The 19317-nt window shown below is 44.3% G+C and overlaps 1 protein-coding gene and 1 long non-coding RNA gene across 3 annotated transcripts in view; one reads left to right on the top strand and one right to left on the bottom strand.

Moving 5' to 3' along the window:
• The window catches only part of Cdh13 (cadherin 13), a 1053312-nt gene that overhangs the window by 83832 nt on the left and 950163 nt on the right, over positions 1-19317 (bottom strand). For both annotated transcript variants that reach the window (XM_031341534.1, XM_031341535.1), the window contains 2 exons: positions 6861-7043; positions 1109-1362 (listed from right to left, as the gene is read on the bottom strand). In XM_031341534.1, the coding sequence (XP_031197394.1) occupies positions 1109-1362; positions 6861-7043 (437 nt within the window). The remainder of the gene's footprint in view (positions 1-1108; positions 1363-6860; positions 7044-19317) is intronic.
• Positions 9149-16967, top strand: LOC116070260. Its single transcript, XR_004110329.1, has 2 exons — positions 9149-9318; positions 16707-16967. It is a non-coding gene; the product is annotated as an uncharacterized LOC116070260 (long non-coding RNA).

Genomic DNA, 19317 nt, shown 5'->3' with positions numbered 1-19317 from the left:
GACCATGCTAGCCTTGAACTCACAGAGGAGATGATACCTCTGCCTTTCCAGTGCTTGGATTAAATGTGTGAACCACCATGCCTAGTGCACAGATTATTATTTTCTGTCAACTTGATAGAAACTGAGTCACCTGGGAAGACAGAACCTCACTTGAAAGACTATCTCCATCAGATTGTCATGTAGGCATATCAGTGGGGGGGGATTTTCTTGATTAATGATTGATATTGGAGAACACCCACTGTAGGTAGTACCATCCTTCGGCAGATGGTCCTGGGTTGTATCGAAAAGTAGGCCAAGCAAGCCATGAGCAGCAAGCCAGTGATTAGCACTCCTCCAAAGTTCTTGCCTCTGCTACTGTTTGGGTCCTTATCCTGACTTCTCTCAATGATTCAACATGACTGGAACATGTAAGTTATTCCTCCCCAAGCTGTTTTTGGATATGGTGTTTATTATTGTTTGATTCTGGTGATAGAAAGCAAAGTAGGATACCTGGCCCTCTACCTCATGCTTTGAGGCAGGGTCTCTCATTGAATGCGGGGCTCACTAATAAAGTGAGACTGGCCAACCAGCAAGTTCTAGGGATCTTCCTGTCTCTGCCATCCCAGTGCTGGGATTACAAGTGTGCTCTACTACACCATCCATGTGGGTTCCAGGAACACAAATGCAGATCTTTTTACTCAGAGAACTGTCTTCCCATCCCTGAATTTGCAATACCTCCATCTACAAATGGAACTAATCAGTACCTTTCTCATAAGGCTGGAGCATGACAAGATGCAGAAGCCCACACAGCATGGCTCTTCTTTATGACCCTCCAGATTGGGCTAGGGTATTTAGGAATGTAGCCCTGAAGCTGGTCCCTTTCTGAGCTGGAATCATGGATGAGGATATTGTCCTGTTACTGAGTTACTTTGGCTCCATCAGGTGCAAACTTCTTTTCCCTCCCACACATCCAGATGGGCAGTAGGGTTCCCTTAACAGCATCTTGCAATAGGCAAGCAGCAATTGAAACCAGCAACTACAACCAGTGACCAGCAACTTGCTTTGGCAACCAAAGAGGAAGGTGGTTTCTTATACTCTTCTATCCGTGGGCCCCGAGTAGCTCACCTACCTGATAGTTTGATGTTGCAGGGAGTCTGGGTCCGTGGCATTCACTGTCAGCAGCACACTGCCCACAGAGATATTCTCCTGTTTAGTAACCATCATGGGGTCTGGGTAGAAGACTGGTCCCTCATTGACATCCAGGACTGTGATGTGGACAGTTGCTGTGGAGCTTGGGCCATAGGAAACGTCGGGTACCAGTGGGTCCTCATTCTCCACTTTGATCAACAGGGTGTGAAAGGCAGAGATCTCATAGTCCAGGGGCTGGGGGAGCAGACAGATGGGTGTTAGAAAGGCACATACCCTGGGGTTCATGTCTACTTTGCATTTGGTCCCTTTGGCATTGCATAAGCAGCTGTGAGCACCTGGGGAGAGATCTGGGCTTCATGGTTTAAGTCTTGTGTCATTCCAGGAGTCTTTAAGAAGAAGAATATGAAGCCTGGGAATGTGGCTCACATGGGAGAGGTTTAGTTAGTATGCACAAAGCCCTGAGTCCCATCCCCAGTACATCGCAAGACCCAGGTGTGGTGGGGCATGGAATCCCAGTGCTCAGGAGAAACAGGAGGATCAGGATTTCATTTCAATGTGATCCAATCTACAATCACTTGGGAAGTGAGTCTTAATTCAAAATTATCTAGATCAGGTTGGCTGTGGGGCCTGTCTGTAGGGCATTGTCTTGATACTTAATTGAGGTAGGAAGACCCAAACTGAACGTGAGAAGTTTGGGGTCTGGGCCCTCGACTGTGTAAGAGTGAAGCAAGCAAGCAAGTATGGGTCCAGACATTTATCTCTCTGCTCTTGACTGTGGATGTCTTAAGTCCCTGCCATGACTTCTTCTCAATCATAGACTGTAACTTGGAATTATAAACTTAAAACCAAACCAAACCAAACCAAACCAAACCAAACCAAACCAAACCAAACCAAACCGCCTTTATCTGCTAATTTGCTTTTTATCCCAGGGCATTTTTTTTTTTTTTTTAAATCACAGCAACAGAAATGAACTAGAATACAGGTCATTGGCTACCTATTAAGTATTATGCCAGCCTGGGCTAAAAACTTTTCTCAAACAAACAAGCATAAAAGGAACAGGGCACGTTCAAGCAAACATGAACTTGGTGCAACACCATTGTGTTTTGGATGAAAAGATAAATGAATGACATCCTCCCTACCCCCCAACTCGAGCCTTGGTTGCTGGCAATGCTGATCCTGTAAGGTTTCCAGACTGTAACCCATAACTCATGACTTCAACATCCCTGGGGGTTCAGTGAAGGAGTGAGCCCCAAGCCCTGGGATCTACCAGAGCGTGGGAATACCCCACTTCCATTATTCTGGTAGACAGGTGGAACAGGTAAACCATAGCTTACTCCTACAGCTGCTGCCCTGCCTTGACTCCCTTGCAATATATGATTGCCTTGTTATATTTTGTTCTTATCCTGCTAACCTGAGAATAAGTCACTGTTGCATCCTCTCCTTTGATTCTAATAACAGATTTTTGCCCCTGCCAAGTGATACCCTCCATCAGCAACCCTGCTAAAAAAATTTCAGACAATCTCTAGGGAGCCAAGACAATTGGGAAATAGTTACTTATTCCAACTGGAACACTTAAGGAGACAGAAACCTCTGGCTTGTTGGGATGGACCATGTTGAGGGCATGCACAAATAAAGGGAGTTGTGTGTCCTTGTGCACTTGTATGTATGAGGCGGCTTAGGTTGGGGTCCCAGAGCCAGAGGCAGGGTTTAGGGCTATGTGATTTCCTGTGGTGCACTCTCAGAGGAGAGAAATCGGGGACAGATGAAGATCCTGTAAGATGTAACTTGTAAGGATGTCTGTCAGGACAGGTTAAGGCTAGCAGGTGACTTTCCTGGAGGTGGCCCACCATTTTTTGCATGGCCTATGATGAGTGAGCTTCTGAGAAGCAAGGTCCCAAGAGACTTCATCTCAGGATTGCTTCTTGCAGCTGATAGGCTTTTTCCTATTCCTATTACAGAGTCTAATGACTCCTGGGCATTAGCCCACCCTGTTGACGCAGATTTTCTTCAGATCAATGAAGATGTAGCATCATGTAGTAATGCTGTATAGACAAACTGATTTCATAATTCCTGATAATGATTTCATGGAATTTCTGATTTGATTCAAATGATTTTAGGAAGAAAGTTTTAAGAGATGGTTTTAGCTGTTTTGCCAGAAAGATATAATAAAGTTAGAGTCAAGAATAGAATGTGCCCACTCCTCAAAGAATAGTAAGTAAAGGCTGCATAATAAGGAATACAATAAGCTTTTACAATTATACTAAGAAGAGAAATAGACTTGGGACAAATTTGTGATCAAGGAAAGACATTCATTCTAGGTCAGGTCCAAGGATGAAGCCAGAAGTGTGCACCACGATAAAGCAAGGCCTTGTGAAACTGTTGCTTTGAAGTCATAATGAGCTTATAGAATAAAACACTACTTTGAACTTACTATCAACATCCTTCTGTAACTCCTCTTTTGTGTAACATTTGATCTATGAGGTAATTTTCTAGAGAACTTTTGTCTAAGAAGGTACTTATACAGAGAGAAGGACTAAAGTGTAACATCTGGGGCTCTGCCCCACCCACCAAATGTATATACCCGTCTATACGTACATGTGTAGATATATGTGTATGTATGTAAGTATGCATGAACACTTGTGGAGTTGATGAGACAGGTGGCCAGGCCTGACAAGAGTGTATGTGTGTGTATGAGTGTGTATGTATCTGTGCATATTGCCTGTGTAAAAGACTTTAATTATTTTCCTCTTTTCTCTCTGGTTCATGAAGAGTTAATAAGTTCCAAGCCTCTTACCTGGCCAGCAAGAGGCCCTTGAGCAAGAGAGAAAAGAAAGCAGTGCTTATTAGCATAAAATAGTAAGAGAGAGTTACAGAGAATGAAACCAGTGCAAGGCCAGGGATCATCAATCTTTGACCTTTGTCTGATGCTGTATCCCACTCAGTACTGTTTAATCCTAAAGGCCAGGGCAGGCTCCTGACACATATCAGAGAGGAATCCTGGTGAGGTTCCAGTATTGACAGTGTAGCACAAGCCAGAGGCCTTAAACCAGACCACTGACTCATTGCAATGAACATTTGCAAGTAAAGCTGCATGGACAAAAGGGTCCTACTGTGAGACACACTGTGACACACTACAGTTTCCATGATGAGGTTTTTTTTGTTTGTTTGTTTTGTTTTTTTAATTTTTTTGGGTAGGGAATGTTGCAAGGGTGGAGGGCAGATATGAAGGTATGGGGAGATGGTGGGATTGGGGTGCATGATGTGAAATTTACAAAGAATCAATAAAAAGTCTAAAAATCATAAAAAAAAATGTATCCTGTAAGATGAAATAAAGAATTTCTTCATCCAGGTGGCTTCTGGTCTTGGTGTTTATTTTCCTCCAGTTTAGGCAAACACATGTTGGGGACCACCAAGTTCCACCCCAGGATACACGATAGAGTAAGTATTTACTCAAGTTTTTCCATGAAGCAACAGGCTGGTAAGTTACTAGCATCCGCTATAGACCCAGAGGATGGCCAGGTTGATACTATTTCAAACTGTTACCCTTTTGAAAGCAGCAGCCTTGTGCTGTGATGGCCAGTGACAGGTTCTCCTGATAGCTCTGTCACTGTATTATTACAGAGGAAGAACTGGGGTGACCCAGAGGTGGGGAAGGGCAGGAACCCAGGCTCTGTGTCTTCTAGAAATCAGGTGTGCTTTTTGATCTGCCATGCTCAATGGTTCTGGTACTGATATGATGCAGTTGCTGATGGGATTCTGTACTGGTTCGTTTTTATCGTCCATTTTCCACAACACAGTGTCTCCAGAGATTCAGAGAGAGAGAGAGAGAGAGAGAGAGAGAGAGAGAGAGAGAGACAGAGAGACAGAGAGAGACAGAGACAGAGAGACAGAGAGAGACAGAGAGAAAGAGGCAGAGAGAGACAGAGAGACAGAGAGACAGAGACAGAGACAGAGACAGACAGAGAGCAATCCTGCTTTGATTTCTGTTAGTGATAGACTGTGACCTGGAAGGGTAATCTGCCACATGTCCTTTCTTCCCCCAAGCTACTTTGGGCCAGTGCTTCACCACAGTAACAGAAGGCAGACCAGCAGAGATTCTGGGGTAGGCAGGATAACGCTCCCATAGTTCTCAGTTCTAAGAGTCTAAGGCAAAAATGACTTTGTAGATATGGTTAAACAAGAGACACTGAGATGAGAGATTATCTTGGACCACTCAGTGGACCTGATGGGATCACATGGCTCCGTGGAAGAGCGATTGGGCAGAAGGTGTGGTAGGAGGGATGACAACGTCAAGAAGCAGCAACTGAGAGGCTGCGTCTGATCTGAAGATATTGGAAGGGCCACTGTGGCCTCTAGAAGCTGGGATAAGAGATGGAGTCTCCCTTTGAGGCCCAGGATTTGCCAGTCCTGACTGCACCTTCAGTTTTGCTCACAGAGGCCCTTGATGGACTTTCAGTAATCAAGCCACACTCATCTTTGTAGATGGTCTTCTAGTACAGAGTCCTCTGAGCAAGTGTATCATATCGGTCCCAGAGCCATGGTCACGACAGATCACAGACAAAGGCCACACACAAAATGTATGCTCACTTGCTGTACCAAACTGATACAGACTGGAAGTAGCTGGTTCTGCCAAACATTTTACATATTTGTTCATGATGTCCTCACAGTGCTAAGGGCTGGACATGCCCCACCCCCACTCATATCCCGAAGTAGCAGGCTCCTATGTGAGGGTGTTAGCAACTGTGTGGGGGGTATCATTAGGAGGTAAGCTGGTCAGGGGATGTTGCTCTATGAATGGGGGAGCTGGCTCTCCCTTTCCAAGGCATGGAGATGGAATAAGGGCATGTCATCTATGCAGATGCAGATGTCTTCTTGAATTTTCTGGGTGCTGAGAGCATGGACTTCCAGCCTGCAGGACCTCAGGTACATTGCTAATTAGCCACTGTGATGGTCAGTGTGAGCTGTCAACTTGACAGAACCTATAATCATTCGAGCGGTGGGGCTCTAGGCACACTTGTGGGGGATACTCTTGATTACGTGATTTGACTGGGTGGACTTCTTCATTGTGGGTGGGGCCATTCCCTAGGCAGGGGATCCAGACTGTACCAACTAGAGAAAAGGGGCCGGACATCATGGGCACTGTGTACATTTATTCCTTGCTCTCTGCTTCCTTACTACAGATGTGGTGTCATCAGCGGTCTCAAGGCCCTGCTGCTGTGATATCCACCTCTCTCCCATCCCCTCCCACCCAATGATGGAATGAAAGACAAAGTTAAACCCCTTTTCTCTTAAGTGGCTCTTGTCAGTAGTTTTATTTATTTACTTATTTTTTGATAACACCTCAGAAAGAAACTAAGACAGCTCTCTTGAACATGACCCCTTGCCACAGCAAGCAGAAAGGACTGTGGCAACCATCCTGAATTATACACCACATTAACAGTGATTTCTCATACATAAGTAAACAGAGGTGCAGAAAATGTGGGCAGGTGCTCTGTGAAGGCACTTGAGATCAAGGTTCCTGCTCTGTCCTCTCTTATTGTCCTTCCCTGCCTTAGAAACAAATGGGGCCATCTACCAGCTAAGAACATTTGAGTCAGGGAAGTCCGTAAGCCCCTCAAATTCCCTCTGGGCTTCCAGGAGAAATGGCAGAATCTATCCATGACTTTCTCAACTTTTTCACAGGGTCCTATGTGTTCACGAGAGGACAGAGACACCCCTGAGGGCACCCTTACCTTGACCACAGAGAGCATGCCCTCGTTGGTCTGTGGGTTGGTGTGGATCTCGAAGCTCTGCCCAGGATTTCCATTGATGATGGTGTATGCGGCCCTCCAGGCTCCTGTCGTGGGATCATCCCTGTCTTCCACTGTCAAGTTGACAATGACTCCCACGGCTCCCTCCTCCACCGTGGCTTGAAACTGCAGACAAAGCAGGTGGCTACAGTCAGTGTACTGAAATGTATCTAGCAGACGCCAATAACAGAGCTCCACCTGTGTACACTATATAAAGAATGCTACCTATATCATCTCATTTAATAACAAATAACATAGGAATTATGGTCAGGAAGAAGCTGCATTCCACAAATGAGCTTTCCCAGGGCTCAGGCAAGGCTGTGGGACAAACTTAGCTCATGCAGGGCATGGTGGAAGAATGTTGCCAGGTTAAGGAAGAGGCTGAGAAAACTGTCCCCTCTTTCTAGTTCTTTCTCCCTCTGCCTGGTTGAAAGCACATGGCCAGGAGACCCCAGGAGAGGGCAGAGTCACAGGATGAAGAAACTTGGGCCTCCAGTCTCTCATGGAGGGGGCAGCTAGGAGCCAGGAGCACTTTTTCTGAACTACTGTTGAGCAAGAAGTGAGCTCCTGTGGAGTGTGAGCCATTGCATACATTGTTTGCATGATTTACTGTTAAGTGTGTATGTGTGCCTGTGGGTATATGTTTAGGTGGGTGTGGCCATATTTGTGAAGGTAAGAGAACAACCTTAGCTGCCCCTCCTCAGTGCCTTTGAGGCAGTGTCTCTCATTGGTTTAGGCTAGACTGGCAGATTAGGGAGCCTGAGGGATCTTCCTGTCTCAGCTCCCCCATTGCTGGGATTATAAGTACATGTCTGGCTTTTTAAATGAGGGTTTATAAGGATCCAATTTAGGGTCTCATGCTTGGGTCACAGTACCTTACTGAGTGAGCTATCTCTCCAGCCCTTATGTGTGTTGTTATTGCTGAGTTGCCTACCTCGAACTCAAGATGACCAGATCAGCGGATGGTGGGACTTAAGTAGAGGGCCTGGGGCTGAATCCATAATGTTTGCCTCACATTCTGCCCTGCCACACCCTGCCCTACTCTCTAACAAGGAGAATCAATCCCATCCTGCCTCGTTTCTCTCTTATAGCCCTCAAGACTAAAAGACTATTTGCTAAGAAACACAGATGTTTGCAGCTGGGAGCCTTGGTTTTAATTGTACCACATCTCAAATACTTGTTGCATGTGGGTGTGGTGGGAATCAATCAATCCATGAAAAATGAGCTTTCCCTACTGACAGAGAATCTCATGAGCTATCAGGAGCACATTTCCTTTGAGCCAGAAACTTGAAGTATTGTTTTGGTGTTTACCTCTGACACACTCAGGTGGACAGTAATCTCTTTGCAAATATTTCATAAACAAGCACGACCAAGGAGCTGACAAGATGAGGAAATATCCAGGAATTTCAATTAGTAGCAGTGAGAATCCAGACACGGTACGATGATGTCAAAAAGGCCTTGTGTTCAAAGAGGAGTAATTTGAGAAATGAGGTTTTGCAAACAGCCACTGATTCATTGACTTTTAAATCATTAATCATGAGCCTCCATATTGAGGCTTGGTTGTAGGGTGGAGGTTTGGGGATGGGGCAGGGATGAAAACTAATTTGTCTAGAGCAAACCTGGGCGCTCATAAGATTCTGAGGATGCACACCAGTGTGGAACTTGTCTGCAGAAGGAGGACCATAGGATATGCTGTCATATAGAAATGGCCCCAGTAGTAACTACTTTGACCCCATTCCTCTGACTCCTGTTTAAGGAAAAGTTGCTACTATCTTTTGTCCTTCCATTCCCAAAAGGAGACAAACAAACAAAACCTAAAACTAAAGCAAAAACAAAAAACAGACAAACAAAAAAGTTGGAAACCAAAACCAAAACAAGTACAGGAATCCTGAGTCAGAAACTATGTTTGTGGCTCTGAGCCCTACCTGTACACTAGAGTTCCCTATGAGGTTTGATGGTAGTTCCTGGGTTCTATACCCATTCAGTTGGTTAGGACTAGACCAAAGACTCAAGAGGAAGCCCAGATAATTTTAATGCACAGCCTGGGGTGAGAGACATGAAGAGTTCAACTTTAGGTGTCAATGACACTGTCGGCCCTTGTGGATGGGGGAGGCAGCCAGACTTGGTGTTGAGGGGTCCCTTCAGTGCATTGGGGCTCAGTAGGGATGAGTGATGTCATCAACAACTTCTGTCTACTGTGTGTTCAGGATGGGGCTTGGTGACATGAGGCCTCCCTAATCCCTTCAGATTGCAGATGAAGATGAAGGAGAGAAGAAAGTAAAGGAAGAATCCTGTTCCAAGCCCTACAGTCAATCAAGGGCCAGACCCTTTTGTCTTGAGTTTTAGTAAGCTCTGGTTTCAGTGGGTCTGTTGCTGAGTCCACCTAGGATCCATCACTCAGGTTAGTCCTCTGGCTTATCTACAGCAGGACACTGGAGCCCTGTCCCTCCTCATAGCCATGGTCCTTGCTGTTCTTGTGATCCGTGCTCTTTAGGAAACTGGGATGTGCTATGGTTGGTGCTACGGAACTCTCTAGTTAGATGGACAGGGTGTTATGTCTAACATATACTCAAGAGGATGCCCAGGCAGAGCAGGTGAGGGTCTTATGGTCAAGATGACATCACTATACAAATAATGGCTTGAGGTGGCCAGAGGCTTTGGTGCCAGCTCCTCACATGGTGCTCAGGGCATGGAAGGGACTCAGGAGCCACTTGTCAAATAAATGAATGGTCTTAAATACAGGGAGTGGGAGCAGAAAGGAGAGCTGAGAGAGAATGCAGAAGAATTAAACCACCCAGGAGAGGGACTGAGGGGTGGAGTCATTAGCTGAAACCCGATGTTCTACTTGCCTGCATATCCTGGAAGGCAGAGTTGGACTGATCTCTCTCATTCCTTGGTGGCTCTTGTGGACCCTACGTGATGGCCAACTTTGATTGCAACTTGACTACATCTGGGATCAACTAAAACTCACACCCAGGAGGGACTTTCCTTTTTTTAAATATTTATTTATTTTATGTATATGAGTTCACTGTAGCTGTCTTTAGACACACCAGAAGAGGGTATTGGACCCTGTTACAGATGGTTGTGAGCCACCATGTGGTTGCTGGCAATTGAACTCAATACCTTTGGAAGAGCAGCCAGCCAGTGCTCTTAACTGCTGAACTATCTCTCCAGCCATGAGGGACTTTCTTAAGCATATTACTTGAAACAGGAGGACACAGCCTACATGGGTGACACTTCTTGGTGGTGGCTGACGTAAAAGGACACAGAAGGAGGAAACTGCTTTTTGCCTGCTTGCCCTCTTTCTTGCTGGCAAGTTCCTTTATCCCGCTGCTGAGGCAGACCTTCTCAGCGATTAAACCAGCCTCTCTGGGATTCTAATGTAGACTGAAGATCATCAGCCCTCTGGGAGTCCTCCATGATTCGAGTGCTAGATTGGGACTCCTGAGATATCCAGCCTCATGGACTGAACAACAAGATTCTTCACTTTTTTGCAGGGAGATGGCTATTGTTGGGCTACCTGGATCATATGTAATCTAAAAACCCTCTTAAGTATGTGTTATATATATTTAATGACATATAGCTATGCTATTAGTTCTGGTCTGAATTTGCAGGCAAGTCTGAGCAAGGCACCCCAGACCTAGAAAGACAAACATGGCATGTGCTCACTTATAAGGATAATATTATTATTATAAGGATAATCACACTACAATCCACAGACCCTAAGAAGCTAAGTAACAAGGAGGGCTTGAGGGGAGGGAGAATGCATGGGTTTCCCTAGGGAGGGGAAATAGAATAGACTTTGTTGGTAGACTGGAGTGGGGTGTGTGTGTGTGTGTGTGTGTGTGTGTGTGTGTGTATGTGTGCATGCACACACATACACTTGAGGTCAGGAGGGATCAGGTGTGGGGGGGAGGATGGGTGGGGAGAGAGTATTGAAAGAGTTGACTGGAACAGGGGCCATTTTGAGAGCAATCTAGTGCAGTAGAAACTTCCTGGAACCTATGAGGGTGACTCCAGGGTCACCTGGAGGGTGACTCCTAGTAGTGAGGGACACAGGAGCCCAGACTTGCAAGGCTCTAGTGGTGGGACTGGGACACCAATGTAACAACAAACCTCCCAAACTTTCCTGCTTGCAGGATGTGTTGAGGCAAGTGTGGCTCAGAGCTTATGGGTGTGGCCAACCAAGGACTTATCTAACTTGAGGCCCAAGCCACAAGAGGGAGCCTATGTCTGACACTGCCTGGATGTCCTAGAGACCAAGATTAGACCCAAACATGATGTCTTTTTAAAAGTCAGTGAAGGACTGGCTAGATGGCTCAGTGGGTAAGAGCACTGACTGCTCTTCTGAAGGTCCTGTGTTCGGATCCCAGCAACCACATGGTGGCTCACAATCATCCATAATGAGATCTGACACTCTCTTCTGGTGTGTCTGAAAACAGCTACAGTGAATTACGCGTGAGTGAGTGGGGCCAGAGCAGTGAATTAAGTGGGAGTGAGCAGGGCTGGAACGAGCGGGGCCAGCAGAAGTCCTGAGTTCAATTCCCAGCAGCCACATACATGATGGCTCATGGTCATCTGTACAGCCACAGTGTACTCATACACATAAAATAAAAAAAATAAATCTTAAAAAGTCAGTGAAATGGTTCCTAAAGGTAGCCTGCTTTACTCATAGATTGGTGTCTAGCCCAGTCATCATCAGAGAGTGCTGATGGGAACAGCACTCTCTGCATCTGATGGGAACAGATGCAGAGGCCCACAGCCAAACATTAGGCAGAGCTTGGAGGAGGAAGCAGAAGAAGAATAGAATAGAGTGAGAGGAAGGGTTGTAGGAGTCACAGAAGTAGGATACCAGAAGAACATGGCCCACAGGATCAACTAAGCAAGACTCACAGGGCTCACAGACACAGGAGTGGCCAACATAGGTTTGCATGAGGTCCTCTGAATACATGCTGTGGTTCTTTAGCTTCGGGTTTTTGTAGGATCCCGAACAGTAGGAGTAAGAGTGTCTCTAACTCTTTTGCCTGCTCTTGGGACCCTTTCCCTCATATTGGACAGCTTCATCCCTCCGTGATATGATGGCTTATGCCTTTTTTTTTCTTTTGAGACAGGGTTTCTCTGTATAGCTCTGGCTGTCCTAGAACTCTCTTTGTAGGCCAAGCTGACCTGAACTCAGAGAAATTCACCTGCCACCCAAGTGCTGGAGTCAAACACTCTTGGCCTTACATGTTCTTACCACATATTATTATGCTATGCTGGTTGATGTCACTGGGAGGCCTGCTCTTTTCTTAAGGAAATGGAAGAGCAGTGAATCTCAGGGAGAGGGGAGGTGGCAGGGGACTGAGAGGAGTGGAAGGAGTGGGCTGTGGTTGGCATGTATTGTATGAGAGAATAATAAATGAGAGAGGAGAGAGAGATGTCATTGGGCTCTCCATAATTTTTATGGCCTTTAAAAATTACATTCTATGGTATGAAGAAATGAATTACAATTTTCCTTGATTTTCATAGTCCCCTCCCCATCTTAGGGCCTACCATTAAAAACCAGTGGTGGCTGGTGAAGGGACAAGGCCTAATGTTCAGAGCAAATCACAGCAAGTAGCATTTTGTCATATTTGAAGATCTGATGGATGGACCAATGAGTTCATTAGTTGATAAAGTCGACACATAAGTCACAGGTTTGTGAGTCAAGACTGTAACTTCTCTCTCAATTGTGAGGTTTCCATGCCTGTTGCACCCACTAAAGGGGCTCCCATAGGACAGCATGTTAATGTGTGCAATCCATATGCTACGGGGAGAGAGAGGTATCCTAGAAACCCCCATGAGCACATACTGTGGACCTCACGTGCTCTGCTTTTGTCTTCTTCTTCTTCTTCTTTTTCTTTTGAGACAGGGTTTCTCTGTATAGCTCTGGCTGTCCTAGAACTCTCTTTGTAGACCAAGCTGACCTGAACTCAGAGAAATTCACCTGCCACCCAAGTGCTGGAGTCAAACACTCTTGGCCTTACATGTTCTTAGCCATAGCTACCCATCATCTGCCCATGTATCTATGTATCCATGCATGCATCCATATATCCATTCACCCATCCATCATATATCCACCCATCCATCAATCCATCATCCATACCATTCATCCACTATCCATTCATCCATGTATCTATCCATTTATCCATTCATCATCCATCCATCCTCCATCCATCCATCCATCCATCCATGTATTCATCCATGCACCCATACATCTATGCATCATCCATGTAATCATCCATCCACCATCCATCCATCTATCCATCCATCTGTCCTTCCATTCATTTTCCATCTATCTTTTGTCCAACTACTCAACCTTCATCCATTTACCATCTATATATTCAGTAATTCAATTGTCGATTTCTCCAACTACCCATCTGTCCATCTTTTATTTATCCTCCATTCAACAATTTACCTTCTATCTTCATCCATCCATCCATCCATCCATCATCCATCCATCCATCCATCCATCCATCCATCCATCCATCCATCCAGAGACTAACAAGCAAAGTAGATATAGTCTATTTTATAGTGGATTTATAGAACAAAATGAGAAGCAGATAGAAAAGAAATGTATAACTACAAAGAGATATTCACTGCTCCAAGAGAAGCCGCATAGTTCTAGGAGTGCCTGCAGCATTGTGCTGGTGAGGGGCAAGTACCCGTAACAGTTTGAAGAAGCACATCAGGGAAGAACTCTCTGAAAGTGAAAGAAGAGAAACCTGAATGAGGTAAAGGGAGTGAAAGAATTTACTCCTGACACTCGGAAGAGCAGGGGCAAAGACCAGACCATGGGGAGAGGCTGAGGAGGCCAGTGGAAGGAAGAAGGGTGTGGGTGGAACACACGGGCTCCACCGAGAATTGCTTCACAATGGGCCGCGGAGCATTGTGGGTAGAGTTTGATGGTGTGGGGTATTGGGAGCTGGGGAAAGGCACTTAGATTTGCCCGAAAGCAAATCAAGAAACTGGGTTATGTTCAAATACTCCTGAGAGAATTCTGAAAAAAATAAAAATCTTTAAATATGTAAGAAAAACATTTCAACACAGTTATTATACTCTTTGTTAAGTCTATTATCTGATTCTTGCATAACCATGAAGCCAGTTTCCTCAAGCATCCATTTAGAAACTCATTACTGCTTAATTAAATACTCATTCTATTAATTCTATTCAATGTTTTAACCCCATTATGTAATTCAAGAATGGGAAAATTAAATAGATTAAAATGAAATAGTACCATTTTACATTTCTATAGCCATGTTCACTTTGTGATTTAAAAACAATAGATAGGCATTAATTTACCAAAGCAGAGCTGGAGGAGTTATGGATTGTAACATCACTTCTTTTAATTAGAAAAAATAGATAAAGTTATTTTTCTGTTAAACTGTGTAGCAAATCAAATACCAGATGTAAAACACAGTTTTGCATAACCAGTGTGGGCTAGTGGCTCAGTGGCTTGGGATGATGCCTGGAAGTCTGAAATCTCATTTAGTTCTGAACTAAATGGTTTTACCCTCTTTCTTTGGAAGATGGGTGAGTTTTGTAATGATCATCAAAATGAGGTTGAATTGGCCACAGAGATCCTCATCAGAAAGATAGAGGGTTTGGGTTATTTTAATTTTAATTAATTAATTAATTCTTGTGTGTTGATACATGTGTACATGCGTGTGGAGGGCAGAAGCCAATGTCAGGTGTCGTGGTGGTTTAAATGAAAATGGCCCCATATGCACATAAGGTGTGGCACCATTAGGAAGTGTGGCCTGAGTGGAGTAGGTGTGGCCTTGTTGGAGGAAGTGTGTCGTGGGCTTTGAGGTTTCAAATGCTCAAGCCAGGCTCAGTGTCTCTCTCTCTTTTCCTGCTGCCTTCTGATCTGGATGTAGAACTCTCAGCTGCCTCTCCAGCAAGCACCATGCCTGCCTGGATGTTGCCATGCTTACCATAATGATGATAACAAACTAAATTTCTGTACTGTAAGCCAGCTCCAATTAAATGTTTTTCCTTTTTAAGAGTTACTGTGGTCATGGTGTCTCTTCACACCACTAGAAAATCTGACCGAGACAGGTGTCTTCCTCAATTGCTCTCCACTGTGTATTTTTTTCTGTTTGTTTGTTTTTTCTTTTGTTGTTTTTTCTTTTTGGTTTTTTGAGACAAGGTTTCTTTGAGTAGTCCTGGCTGTCCTGGAACTCACTCTATAGACCAGGCTGGCCTTGAACTCAGAAACCCGCCTGCCTCTGCCTCTTAAGTGCTGGGATTAAAGGCGTCTTCCACTACTGCCCAGCTCCACTGTGTAATTTTTTTTTGTTTTGTTTTGTTTTTTTTTTTTTTTGTTTTTTTGAGACAGAGTTTCTCTGTATAGCCCTGGCTGTCCTGGAACTCACTTGGTAGACCAGGCTGGCCTCGAACTCGGAAATCCAACTGTCTCTGCCTCCCAAGTGCTGGGATTAAAGGAGTGGGCCACCACTGCCCGACTCTACTATGTAATTTTGAACATAGTGAACCAACGGCTTCTTCCTTCTCCCCAGGCTCCTTCCCAGGTACTTGAATTTAATACATACAGAATGGCTGTTTCGCCCCATAGAATGATCAGTCTGCAATGTTAGCCTGGAGAGCAATGCGTTGCTCACTTCCCATCTGGAAGGCTGCAGGTCAGCAGGAAGCAGGAGCAGAGGAGGCCCAGGGTCTTGCCTGACCCTGCAGTCGCACAGAGATCTGACTGTTTATAGAGTGCTGACGTTGAACTTGGAAAACTGCCACTCACTCATTTGAGCCTTGGCTTTGCAAAATTAAAAGATAAAGTATCAGGAATCGCTCTAATCCTTATTTATTTCTGAGGATAAAGAGGCAAGTTAAAGTCTGCGAGAAATCTAACCAGCAAACATGTTCATGAGTTTGTGTTTACATAAAGGATATGGTTTCCTGGAGGAACCTAATCTCTAGCTCAGAGTTGAATGGGTAAAGACTGTGATTATTATAAATACGATAATGTGCACTGAACGAGCCTGGCACGTCGCACAGTGTATATAGTAATGGGTGTGATGATTAGTTTGAAATGTCAACTTGCCATGACCTGGAACCACCCGAGAAGAGAGTTTTAACTGAGGAATTATCTAGGTTAGGTTGGCATGAGGGCATGGCTGAAGGGTATTGTCTTGATTATTAATTGATGTGGGAGAACCTACTCTGAATGTGGGTGTCATCTGGGCCTTGGACGATGTAAGAATGCAGGAAGCCAGCTGAGCATGCGCAGACAAATGGCAGTATGGGTAAGCCAGTTGAGCATGCGCAGACCATCAGTGGCCTGGGTATACACACTGTTCTGAGTGCTTGCCTATGGGCGTAGTTCCTTAAGCTCCTGCCTTGACTTCCCCACAACAGTGAACTGTAACCTGGAATAACAAGCCAAATAAATTCCTTTCTTCCCCTAAGCTGCTTTTGTCAGAGCATCTGTCACGGAGATAGATGCTAGGACAGGGGATTAGAACTTGCTAGCATTGATACCAAGGGCAGACTATTCTATGTAACATATAAATTCGTCATAATAAATTGGACAGGGTGGTTCAGCCCCACCGTGACACTTCATTCTTCCCATAGTCTACTTTAAAATGAGGTTACATGCATATGCATCTTATTTCTCTCTCTCTTTCTGTGTATGTGTGTGTATGTGTGTGTGTGTGTGTGTGTGTGTGTGTGTGTGAACAAAGCTTTGTTCTTTTCAGTGATGTTTATCCAACACTCATAGACATGCTAATCCTTGCTGGATTCTGACAACAGATCCTCCATTGACGGGGCTAATGATGCTGACCCACATTGTGAGCTACCTGGATTTCTTCTGCCTGTAATTAGCAGCCAACACAGGATGGTGAGATGCAAGGATTCATCTTAACAAGTATCCAGACTGTCCATTGCATGCTGAGGATTCTGCCAGAAACACTGCAGAAAATGAGAGGGACAGTGTCCCTGGGTACCACTTGCTTCATGTATTTTAAACACAAGGCTATTTGCTATCTATAAATTCTGAAAAACTGTTTTTTGCTGTCATAACTGTGAACGATTCTTATTCTAGATGTGTTTTAGGTTATATCTAATGATCATTTCAGTAAACACTGGGTTGTTTATGTATTACATGTGGGAAATAATGAATCTTGACCCCTAACTCACACTATAGACAAAAGACAAAAAGTAAAACTATGCACCTTAGCATAAATAGCTATTATATAAGGCAAAAATATAGTTATATGTATATTTTTCTAAATGCCATTTTATCTTTCAACACCCTTTGGCCTTCCCTCAAAAATGATTGACAATACATCAGAAAATATTGTGGGAGGGCTGGAAAGACAGCTGATGAGAAAAGTGACTGTCACACAAGCATGAAAATCTAAGTCAGATCACCAGCACACATGTAAAAAAGCTTGGTGGTATGTGTCTGTAATCTCAGCATGTGTGTGCATGTGTGTGTGTATGTGTGTATGTGTGTATGTGTGTATATGTGTGCATGTGTGTATGTGCATATTTGTGTATGTATGTGTGTATGTATGTATGTGTGTATGTATGTATTGGGTGTATGTATGTATGCATGTGTACATATGTGTTGTATGTATGAACATGTGTGTATGTGTATATGAGTGTATTTATGTGCGGGAGTATATGTGTATGTTTTGTGATAGAATGATCTCTGGGCTTTAGTAAGAGACTCTATCTAAAATGTGTAGATGTGTGTATGTATGTATGTATGTATGCATGTGTGCATGTGTATATATGTGTGTGTACGTATGTATATGTGTGTATGTATGTTTGCATGTGTGTATGCGTGTGTATGCATGTGTATATATGTGTTGTATATGTGTATGCATGAGTGTGTGGGTAGATGTGTGTGATTTGTGACAGAATGATCTCTGGGCTTTAGTAAGAGACTCTATCTAGAATGATCTCTGGGCTTTAGTAAGAGACTCTATCTAAAAAAAAAAAAGCAAGCGCCTGTGAGTACATGCTCCCCCCACATGCATGCACCTGTATCCATGCATGAATTGTAACTTAGAGAAATACACATTTCTGAGCATCTGAACCTGGTCTGGCCATTTTCCCTCCATTTGCACTGACTTATTATCAGAGAAATCCATTATGCACAGGGAAGCCAGTGAATGGAGAGAGATACTGAGAGAAAAACTAGATGGGCTTTTGCTCCAAGACAGCTTAGGAAATATTCTGTTCCTGGCTGGTCTCCAAGCCCTGCTCCCATTCCTGTGAGCTGTTTCTGTGGCCATCATAAGTGTTGTCTTCATCCCAGCCGCCTCCTGTGGGCTTCTCTGCCCTCAACAATGTGGCCGTGGTGGGCACCACCTGGTAGGTGTTCAGAGGACTCACTGGGTAAGGTACACCTGGCGGTGGCTTGAGTCCCACAGATGTTTTCTCTTTTATCCTTGGTATCTTACTAAAGCTAATTTTCACTTTCTAAAAAGCAGACAGAATAATGAGCTCCAAGAGCCTGCCTCCAGGGTCAGTGACTAACTCATACCTAGTAGATCATCCATGTGACTGCCCCTCCATGCTGCATTGCATCTCTAAAAGATGAACTTTTCTGAGGGAAACACAATTAAAGTCCTTTCTTGATTCCACTAGACACTAATTTCTACCAATAATTATCCTGTTTCTCTCCTGTACCAATGTTTCTATGCAGTATTTAAAACACAGTCTGTGTGTATGTGTGTGTGTGTGTGTGTTTGAATGCACACACATTATCAGGCCACAGAGGGTGTGTGTATATTGCAGGACAACCTTCTGGAGTCCATTCTCTCCTTCTACCATGTGAGACCCCATGTAGAAATCAGGTGACTTTACCCACTGGCCCACCTTGTTGCCCCTGTAACCTAGTTTATATACATTCATATTAAGGGATATATGAACATTTTGAGGGGTGCAAAGCAGTTATGAGTGGAAGAAGCCAAAGGAGCTGTGGTCTATGGGATTCTGCCTCAGCCATCCTGCAGACAGGAAAACTGTCAGTACTGGAAAAAACTAGCCCCCCGTCCTCTAAGAAAAATCTCGAATAACAGTTTTTTTTCCCTTTACAAAGCAAAATGAACACAGCATCAGAAGATCAACAGGCAACCTAAGCAATTGGGCAGTAATTTTAAGAGGAGCCAATGACGTTTGAGAGGTAGACCAGATATCTCAACTGCACAGCCAGGGTTTCAGTTTTCCCTCTAAATAACAACTGTGGAAACTGCCCCAGGAACCATTAATTATGCGGTGTTTGTTATAGTTCCTTTCTAAGATCTTGCTTGGGAAAAATTTTTGCTGCTGAAAAAGAAATCTGAAGATCAGTGCCTCAGGCAGCAAATATTAAGCAGCAAACAGTGGAAGAAAAATAAAGTTAAAAAAC

Source organism: Mastomys coucha, unplaced genomic scaffold (assembly GCF_008632895.1).
Source record: "Mastomys coucha isolate ucsf_1 unplaced genomic scaffold, UCSF_Mcou_1 pScaffold22, whole genome shotgun sequence".
Classification (NCBI taxonomy): Eukaryota; Metazoa; Chordata; class Mammalia; order Rodentia; family Muridae; genus Mastomys; species Mastomys coucha.
This window is presented reverse-complemented; position numbering and strand designations above follow the sequence as displayed.